At 31.7% G+C, this 11,139-nt stretch overlaps 1 protein-coding gene across 1 annotated transcript; it reads left to right on the top strand.

Moving 5' to 3' along the window:
- The first annotated feature begins 10,193 nt into the window (after window positions 1-10,193).
- Window positions 10,194-10,798, top strand: LOC113005242. The gene is made up of 2 exons (XM_039450677.1): window positions 10,194-10,375; window positions 10,529-10,798. Exons 1-2 carry the CDS (start codon window positions 10,209-10,211, stop codon window positions 10,671-10,673), a joined length of 312 nt encoding a protein of 103 aa, XP_039306611.1. The 5' UTR covers window positions 10,194-10,208; the 3' UTR covers window positions 10,674-10,798.
- Window positions 10,799-11,139: the final 341 nt, after the last annotated feature.

The following is an 11,139-nucleotide window of genomic DNA, read 5'->3' as shown; positions in this document are numbered from 1 at the left end:
CTCAAATTTTTATTTCTTTATGCGCAAAAAAACATTTATTAATTATATAGTACATATACTAATTTGTAGTATACAATTTTCTTTCTCGCAGGTGTATGTGCGTACGTGTGGGAGACGGGGGTGAGTGAGTGAAAGAGAGAGAGAGAGAGAGAGAGAGAGAGAAAGAGAGAGAGAGAGATTTATATTCGTAATCTTTAAAAAATTCAATGAAAAATATATTAACAATAGAGAAGGTAAATAACAAAGACCATGAAATGAGTAAAATTAAACGGTGAAATTAAATCGATATATCGAACATTCCATATTAAATAAACCACCTCTTTTTTTTAAGAATTGACACTTTTTATTTTGATCAAACACGACTTAAAATGTTTCTTAACATTTCTACTTCATAACCCTCAGGTTATAAGTTGTTATCTCTAACAGTTTGAAAATGATACTATAATATTTCTGAAAATTTGAGGCATGTATTTGGTTGTCATACACGTTTTAACTAATATTATTAAAATAAATGATGTTTAGCGTTGAAAAAATATCAAAATACTAATAATTCCAAATGTAAGTTTGTCAAAATTCATCAAAATTCAAAAATTCAATATGGCAGAAAAATTGAAAGGTTTTAAAAATCGCTTCAAAAATCAAATTGCTTAAAAATCAATATTGGAGGGTTTCTTGTGTCGTTAATTGCAAATTCATTATCAGATTTCCAAAATTAAAAATGGCGGAAGAAAAATTAAAATTTTTGAAATTTTGCTGCATATTACTGTCTCTTTTTGATGAAGTTGTCGTGTGTTTCTTTATTTTATTTTTATTCTGCATTAAAACTTCAAGGCTAGTTTTTTTAATTCACAACCAGAGAAAAGACTAAACACGACCATTCCAGTGTTTTACCTGCAACCGGTGAAACTCTCCGTACACTATCGCCAATACATCCATTTTTGAAATTGATACTCTACATAGCACACATTTGTGTACTTCCACTACATGATTTTAGCACAGACTAGAACCATTTTTATCGGCAGTGTTGTAAAATAAATGTTCATAAAATTTTATTGAAAAAAGATATTTACTAATTTGTAACAAAATTAAAAAATTTCAATTTTTTATCCGCCATACTCGATGAGTCATTTTCTCAACGCTAAACATTATTTATTTTAAAAATATCAGCTAAAACTTATATGAGAATCAAGTTCATGCCTCAAATCTTCAGAAATATTATAGGCGCCATTTTTGAATTGATAAGATTATAAATTGTAAATTGAAGGCTATAATGTAAAGACGTCAAGAAAGATTTTAATCTTTAAACACACCAATTCTGTAAAATACGGAAACACATTTTCGGGTCTGGGAGACTTTTTCAACTTTCAGAAACTATAACTTTGATTACAATTAATATTTTTCTACGACTTTTTTTTCAAACAAAAGTTCAAAATCTCAGGAGTGTGACTGCACAATCGGCATTGCCGAAAAATAATTTATTGGGAAGTTATAAAAGAAAAACCATTAAGCAAAAATGAAAAATTGGTCAAAAATCCACTTTTCCTTCAAAAAATCATATCTTCGCAACAAAAAACGTATAAAGACTTTCAAATACGGCGTTTTAAAGCTAAAGAGTCACACTTTCAAAATAAAATTTAGCAAAGTCATTCTTTTTAAAAAATATAATTATGTAACACAGAGAATATGAGGTATTTTTGGACATCTAAAAATTCACTTTAAAAAAAAAAATCATATCTTTGCGACAAAAAACTTTGAAGAGCTTTACAATGCGGCGTTTTAAAGCTAAAGATTCATACTTTCAAAAAAAAATTATATCATTGTCATTTCTATTAAAAAATGTACTTATGTAATAAGGCGAACATGAGGTATTTTTTATTAAATCGTGTCTAAAATTAAAAATTGATGTGTTTCATGATATATTTCGGAAAAACTTCCTTTTCTACAGCATTTTATAGTATTCCAACTTTAGACAGAGTATATGCGAGTAACATCCGCGAACCGACCTGTTCGAACGTATTTTGTCCAGTTTTGTTATGTAAAATGCAAAAAAAAGTTTCACTTACACACTAATGGGTCGCATTGACCCTAACAAAACTTTGCTGCCGTGCCGTTCAAATTCTAGTTGACTAAAAAAGTTGATCAACCATATCAATCGAAAGAAGAGATTTCAAACTTTTTTTACGTCTTGGTCCGAACCTCCTATCTCATTCCGTCTTCACATAGCAAGCGTTCAAAACTTCATATGGGGTTTTTCAAACCCACTTGTGTTTAAGGGTTAAACTGTGTTTGGTCTAAATAAAAAAAGTCTATTTTAAAAAAAAAGAGTAGGCTATTCAACATGGAATGCTTGATATATATTATGAAGAACTCAGCAATAACTTAAACAAAATCAATGAAAATTAACGTAATCAATTAATATAAACATAACTCTGAACGCGTTTTGTGCTACATTAACAATGAGTTTTTAGCAATAATTATAAACATATTAAAGTAACTGAAATTTAAAAACTATGTAAGAAACGTATTTAGATTTAAAATGACATTTCAATTATTGCTGCGAATTAAAAGAATTCACAAAAATAAGAGTCCAAGAATAAAGATGACACACTGATGTAAAAATAAATAATTAAATACAATAGTAAATTCCGTGTTATCTAATCCAATAAAAATAAAAAGGTAGATGTTAACTACACTCCATATAAATAAAAAGTGATTGGAAAGCCATAATCTCAATTATTTTTCGTTTATTGGTGAGAATGAGTTGAAGTCAAAATAGTTAAAATGTCGTTCGTCAAGTTAAAACTGGATAGAAATTGAATAGAGCGTTTTTAATCAGAAAAAATTAATTCTACAATGTAAATTTTATAAACGTAAAAATGTACTTACATGAGGAAAAGTGACCATCTTATTAAATTTTGAAAAAAAGTTATAAAAAACTTCAATACATTAAAAACAGGCCAAAAAAACAGAAAAAGACTGAAAAATTGTCATGTCTTCGAATTGAGAACAACTCTTGCCTATACGATTCACAAATAGTGTTTGATGGATATTGCGATATGTAGAACAACCCTGACAGTCAAGCATGTTTTGCAAAATCAGGCAACTTAATGCTGAGCATGAATTTTTGACTAGTTGCTGTGTATTTGCTGAAAACGTAACGCATACGTATTCAACAAAATGCTGATTCTGTTGCCAACAAAATGACTTCTATTCGTGGAAAACATTTTGCTTTATCAATCATTTTCAACAACACAAGAGCGACGTGACAATAATAAAAAAAGATAATGATGCTGTGCTTTTGTCGTATACTTGTTAAAAACATTAAATATATTAATCATTGTTTTATAGCCAAATAAAATGTCGAAAATGATCCATTTGTGTGTGCGTATGATTGTGTTTACTCGAACGTGTGTAATGTAATAAATAAACAGAAGTAAATTAATTATTTATTTCTTTTTATATTTCTGTACGGGTTATTATTGATATTAATATAACCAATAGCCCATATAGAAATATAAAAAAGTAAATAATTAATTTACTCCTGTTTATTTATTACATTTATTACATTTCACGCTCGCACAAACATACAATTACACACGCACAGGCGCGCACACACACACAAATGGATCATTTTTGACATTTTATTTGGCTACAATACAATAATTAATATATTTGATGTTTTTAACAAAAACACGACAAAAGCATCATTATCTTTTTTTATTATCATCATGTTGTTCTTATGTTGTCGAAAACGATTGATAAAGCAAAATGTTTCATACGAATAGAAGTCATTTTGTTGGCAACAGAATGAGCAATAGTTGCTCTAAATCTGCTGACATAAAATATCTCCAATCTGCTGTCATGTTGTTGAATACATATGACTATGCGTTACGTTTTCAGCAAATACACAGTCACTAGTCGAAAATTCATTCTCAGCATTAAGTTGCCCAATTTTACAAAACATGCTTGGTTATCAGGATTGCTATTAAAGAATTTATTACACAAGAATACACCATTCTTGTGTATCTAAGGCTAAATAATTATAGGATTAGTTATCAATGTTCGCGTGATATTCAAGACATAAGTTTCTTCCGGTTCAATCCAGCTTTACTTCAAATATAACTTTTTATTAACGATATCAGAAGTGTACGATTAGCTCAATGTTATCGTATTAGGTTGTTGTTCCGAAATCTTAGGTTTGAATCCCGCCGGCGCTGACATGCGTTTTCAAAAATTTATAAAATAATGCGTAATTGTAATAAGTGTATTAAAATGTTATATGTGATCTTAGACTATATAAATATGGACTGCCAAAAGCTAACTTCACTCGTGTACCTAAGATTTGCAGCGCCATCAGTACCCAAAATCTATAGAATATGCTACCTGAAGTTAGCTGTCATGGGTGCTCATATGCATATGTCGCTAAATAGCGTCAGGATAACAGTTTTCCTAACCTGAATGATTATTAACTAACGAATAATATTTTCTTTTGCAAGACAGAACGACGCTTATTTTTGTCAGATTCTTTAATTCTGTGTAAAAACGTGTCGAATATATAAATCTATTAGTATTGTCAAAATCGGAAAAATTCTAAACTATATAATTAATAAAACTAAAATGCCTATTTATTGTTTTGTAGACAAATCCCAGCAAACAGTTACATAACGGCAATGTTAATAAAATAAAATCGAAAGTAACACGCAATATAACATGCGCGTTACATGTAATGTCCATGTTAGTTGTAATTTCCCACTCATAAGAAAAATAACAGTTACATAACAGTTGTATCATATTTGTTAGCCCTGCCGAAAATGTACGATTAAAACTGATTAAAAAAAAAAGTAATCCGAATCGATCGGGATTTCTGCACCGAAAATATGGTATTAAAACCGATTGAAAATAAGAACCCAATCGGAACCCAGATAGATTTATTAAAACAGAATACATTAATGTAAATGTAATAAATGTTTAATTTACAAAAAATATTTTTTGTATCCTTTTCGTTAAAAAGGATTAAAAAAAGATTAAATTTGAATTAAACATTTCATTTATGTATAAAATTAAATAATAATACAAATTGTTATTTACACATAAAAATATAAAATTTTATGTGGAACAGCGTTCCACACACACACGCACACGCACACGCACACGCACACGCACACGCACACGCACACGCACACGCACACGCACACGCACACGCACACGCACACGCACACACACACGCACACACACACACACACACACACACACGCACGCACACACATACACACACCATGTTTGAAAAAAGTGAGAGCGAGTATTTGTCTCGAGGTTGCAATAAGCAGCTCCTAAAAGTCTCATTGAAGTATAAGCTGGGGAGTCGGCCGCCGTGGCGCCTAGATATAACGCATGTGGCCGCACTCGACTCACGAGAAAATCTCCCACGGCGTGGCCACCTAGTGGTGGCATCAGAACTTACTTGTTAAATCCATTTTAATTCGAAATTACAGAATTTCATAAATTATAATTAAATCAAATTTTAATGCAATGTGACACGTTGAGACGCTAACAATTCTTATGTACCATTTTTAAATATATATTTTGATGACAACACTATAAACCACGTTAACAAATTTGTAAAATTGTCCGAAAGCTATGTTTTTTTTGGCAATTAATAATTCTTGACAACCGTCAAGAAAAAACTAGTTTCCGAACATTTTTACAAATTAGTTAAAATGATGTACAATGTTATTTTATCAAAATAGCTTTTTATTTAAAAAATAGCACGCAAGAATTTTCAGCGTTTCAGCATATCATTTCTCGCTACTAATGTCAGGATTTTGAAACGTGGTCGCTGAGAGTATTTAGGAGTCTTAATGCAAATAAATTATAATTTTAAAAAATTTTTATATTATGCATTACACTTAAATAATTCACGAAAGCGATATTAAAATCAATTACGATTCATATATAATTAAAACCGATTACTTTTTAATCCGCTTATGGATTGAATCGATTAAAACAGATTAAAATCACTTAAAAAGGATTCCGTTTTAATCGGTTTTAATCGCACATTTTCGGCAGGGAGAAGTCGTAGTAATAATTCAGTTTTATAACAGTTACATTATTAAAATAAAATGTTTGTTATATAAACCTGATAAACGGCAGTTATATGACTGTTATAAGTTATTGTGTTGTAATATCAACAATTCAATTTTACATAACTACAATATTGCTAGAATGTAAAAATTCGTTATATAACGTGACACACGCAAGTTATATAACTATTATTTTCTGTGTTTGCTGGGATGTAATTCTACTAAATATGAAAGTAAAAATCGACCAACATCAAGCAGCGAATATATTGCATTTTTCAGGTAAAAAATAAAAAATTCTCTCTCCGTATCTATATGTCTGTTTACAAATTAAATATTATGAATTAAAACAAAATGTTGACAGAGACTGATGTGTTACCATTACATTGTCTATTATAAAGTAAAATTTCAGACTAAATATTGAGATTAGATTGGAATTAAACTAATTCAAAGAAAGAAAACCTGAAGTTTAGTTAAACTTTAAGTGGTCAAATTCAAATCCAGTCACAATTTCAATTTCTAGTCTGATTACAGCTTAATGTAATGTGAATGTACAGGTTTCCAAAGAATATGGAAGATTTAAATAAATGAGTAAACATTTTATGTGAAAAAAATAATCAATACCTAATAGAACCATTACCCCAAAATGCAAGAATTTGCGAAAAACATTTCACTCGTGAGAATTTCTGCCAAAGTGGTATATCTTCTCTACGTTTGATACCTGAAGCAGTACTATCAATTTTTCCAAATAATAAGGAAACACGGTATGTATTTTTTATTAGTTTGTTATTTATTATTAATTTATTATTACAATAAAAATATAAAAATATAAAATAGACAAAAGAAGAAAATACATATATAAAGGTAGAATGTATAAATACTTATAAATGACATTTCAAAATAAAATTTAAAATAATAATATTAATGTTATGTATACAGTGATACTATAAATAATAATAATAATGCAAACAATGATGCCTAGATCGAAAATGATGAAACAATGGATTTTGTGGACACACATTCCTTATCTTATAGGTACGAAATAATAATGTAAACATTTATAAATAATAAAAATAAAATAAGACAAACAGAATATAATATAAAATGTCAAGTAAAAAATAATTATTAAATAAAATTTAATGATAACAGTTGTAACGCTGGTACTTTTCCGGTGCGGCGGGAGTATCGGAATATCTCTCGGTGCGTTAGGATATCGTGATCGGTTGCTCGGATGTGCTCACCGGATGCCAGGATTTTTCGGTAGTAATGAGAAGTCCGGGTTGAGTACAATGAAACATAACAATATATTTATCAGATGTAGTTGAAATACACAAGTAATAATAATGCACCGGAGTGCTCGGTTAAACAATAATCGGATCCGCGCAAAGTAAAAGAACGACGATTGGTCGAGCCGAACAAAAATATAATACGCTGCGTAAATTAATACTGAAACAAAAGAACGGATTCGGGTAACTAAAGAAACTAGCGGACTTGTATTATGCGCTATGCGCTTGGAGGTATTACTCGGAGTCGCCGTGAGACGGCTGATTTAGGGTGTTTACGATAAGTAGGGTGTTTACGACAAGTTGAGTTGGGTTCCACTAGGGCCGAAAAATGTTGAGCGTAACTCTCTCTAGTACCTTTATGATTTATCACAACTCAACGCTGTATCGTATTACCTGAGTTAAGTTAAACCTCGTGCTCACTCGATGTACTATGTAGAAATTTCAGAATAACTATTTGTATAAGTTTTTCATAAACCTCACACATAAATATTGCATCTTTTGAAGGAAATAATAAGCCTCCTTTATTTTTTATGGAAATCAAATCATGGTCATAAGAATTTAGCTGGAGTCCTGTCAAAGCGTTAACACATTGTTCAAAATTTTTTTTTGTTAAACAACGTATTGCAATGTCTGATATGTATGATATAATACTGCGGGAACATTTCGTAATTAGCTGCGAGTTATTTTTATTACAATACAAAGCAATATCATATATTTCTAGTTTTTATTATCACAATTTGATGCATCAGTTACTAATGTCTATTTTCCATTATTGGCGGTTTTATTTATTGTCGTAATTAAATTTAATCAAGAAGTAAAATATAATATATTTATATTTGATAATGAAATACAGTTTCCAGATGAATCTTCTTTTAATTCCATATGAAGCAAAATTTTTTTTATTGCACTTTAAAATTGCTTTAAACTATAGGGTTATTATTGCATCTAAATTGCTGTCTTATAATACTAAACATAAGTTCGAAATGATCTTGACTTAATTTGCAAATATATTATAACAAAGAATTTGGTTTTTCGCAAAGCATAATTCCACTAAACATTTAAATGAAATACAAGAACCTAAAAATTTAGCGTTTCTACGAGAATTAATGAGCATGTTTCCATATGGAGTTTCTTTTAAATTGGAAATATATTCAAAACATTTATTTAATTTTGCATACATAATGTTTCTATTTCTAAAATTAATTTGTGCCTTATAATCGTATTGTTTCATATTTCGACTATTCTACGCAGTCCACCGGTTGAGCACGAGGTTTAACTTAACCCTTAACTCAGGCAATACGATACAGCGTTGAGTTGTCATGAATCATAAAGGTACTAGAGAGAGTCATGCCTAATATTCCCTAGTGGAAACCAACTCAACTTAGGTTATTGTAAACACCCTTAAAGTGCGGTTAAACGGGCCGCGATTGGCCCGCGCGACGGCCGGTCGCGATTGCGGAATCGACACCGCGTGGTGCAGCGGACGGTTCCGCGATACGCGAGGGTGGTCGACGTTAGAGATCTAAATGGTCTCACCCCGCGGGGTGTTGTCACCCCGTAGGAAGTAGGTTTACGGATGGAGCCGGAAAACGGTGTCGAGTCGGTGTTGGTCTCGAGAATCCCCGAGAACGGACTTGCGGGACTAACGGTTCCTATTGGCCGAGAATACCCAGCCGTGGAAACGACGAGTATTCCCGTCGCGGACGGAGGATAGGATCGACCGAGTATTCCCAGCCGTTAGGACCGACGAGTATGCCCGTTGTGAAATAGTTGGAACAAGAATGCCCGTTCCCGAGGAAGTGCTTGAGAATACCCAAACTAAGGAGCGCCGAGGATACCCGGCGCAAGAGCGGAGTAGGTGCGAGATCGGTGGCTCGGAGCGATCTAAAGTCACTAGATTAATAAAGTACCGCAATTCATAAGACTCAATGTATAAGGATTTGGAGCCAAAATGGCGTCGGAAAGTGTAAAGAGTGCACACTTTCATAATGTACGTATCTACACATTAAGTGCAATCATTCACCGTGAGATGCGTTAGATCTGTTGTGTTATTGTTGTACTCTGAGAAATTAAACGTTTAAAAACATGCCTACTTTAAATAAATTAAAACCTTTAGACTTTATTGAAGTGTTTTTAAATAATTGTTGTACAGACTTTGTGCCATCATGCCACAATATTGTTGTTAAACTTATCAAAACATTTATTATAGGACGCATCCATTTTACCTTAAAAAAGATACCTTAATATTAACACATATAGAATACGCATATATAATATTAACGCATATTGAACACATATAGTAGTAAAAGCGTTGCATTAAAGTCATATGTGAATAAGAACCATTGTAAATAAAATTAATTTATATAGTTTATGATTTTCTTTCTTATTTAAATACATTTATACTCATATGCACGTTTTAAATGTGCCGCATGTTGGAGCCAAAATGGCGGAATGATTGCGGTACTTTATAAATCTAGTGACTTTAGGAGCGATCTGATTTCGGTTGCCCGCTGCCGGCTTATATAGTGGTCCGCGTGGTCGGACGTACTAATCAGCGCGCACTGTTGAGCCGGCCGGAGTGGAAACGCTTGCCGAACGCGGCGCGCGGCACGCATGGTAGCGCGTGATCGCGGAAAGCTTAGCCAAGCGCGCGCACGTGCTCGGTCTTAAGGGCCTCGCACATGACATGCATAACATAACATATGCACAACATAAGACCGATGGGCCAATGAGCATCTAACATAAAGTCGCCATATTGATTTACATAGCATTTTCATTGGTCCGTCGGTCTTATGTTGTGCTTATGTAACGTTATGCATTTCATGTGCGAGGCCCTTTACGCGTTATGTTCGGCGTTTGGACCGGAGTGGCGGTGCGACGGAGGGGCGTAACATTACACAGTTTAAAAAATAAATACGTTAGTTTCAGCGATATAACCCAAGAAAGTATAGCAAACGATGCAGAAAATAGCAATGCATCAGATAATATAGATTTACATGTTTTATCTGATAGGTAAGAAATAATATTTATTTTATTTGCAATATAATATATTATATCATTGTTGTAGGAGAATACAATGGAGAAGTCATAAACATAAAGTTATATAAACAAAATATGAATAAGTACATAAAATAAAATGCAATTATTAAAATTGTTTGATTTCAGAGAACATGTGTACATGAGAAAAGGGAATAAAAATAAAAGAATAAGAAAAGGAATTAGATATGCTGGTAATCTGTCCGATGACAAATTAAATGAAATGTCTCCAGAAAGTTTACAAAAATTTATTAAAAAAATAAAAGTTATATAAAAGGAATAAAATTATTAAAAGTGTTCGTAGAAAGAAACAAAGACAGAAAAGAAAGATTGAATCTTTACAAAACTTAACAATAAATCTACGAAAGCAAGATTATATTTCCTCTAATTCAGAAGAAATATTAAAGGTAAGAAGATATAATATTACAACATGATTGCTAACAACGAACAAGGAGTTGTGGGAGTATCAACCATCACGATGCAATTGATCGCAGCCACTTAAAACCTGGGGTATTTAATAAAAAAAATTTATATTAAATTAGCAACGTGGGTGTAAAAATCATAATTTTATGTCAACTGTTGAAACTCTTGACTCTGAAATACTGTTACTAAAAACATAAGTTACATAAGTTACCTAGTTGTGTTAGCAACGGAATTTCAGGAAGTGTCAAATTTTGATTTTAATGTAACTTTATATACGTATAAATCAAACAGATACAAAGTATCAGTAGCTGCCCAAA

This window comes from Solenopsis invicta, chromosome 6 (assembly GCF_016802725.1).
Source record: "Solenopsis invicta isolate M01_SB chromosome 6, UNIL_Sinv_3.0, whole genome shotgun sequence".
NCBI classification, from domain to species: Eukaryota; Metazoa; Arthropoda; class Insecta; order Hymenoptera; family Formicidae; genus Solenopsis; species Solenopsis invicta.
Note: the sequence above shows the minus strand (reverse complement) of the source record. Positions and strands in the feature narration are given on the sequence as shown.

Coding starts and splice junctions, on each gene's coding strand:
- LOC113005242 (XM_039450677.1), top strand. CDS start 10,209: ATGTTCGGCGTTTGGACCGGAGTGGCGGTGCGACGGAGGGGCGTAACA. Junction 10,376..10,528: donor TTACATGTTTTATCTGATAG/GTAAGAAATAAT, acceptor GTTTGATTTCAG/AGAACATGTGTACATGAGAA.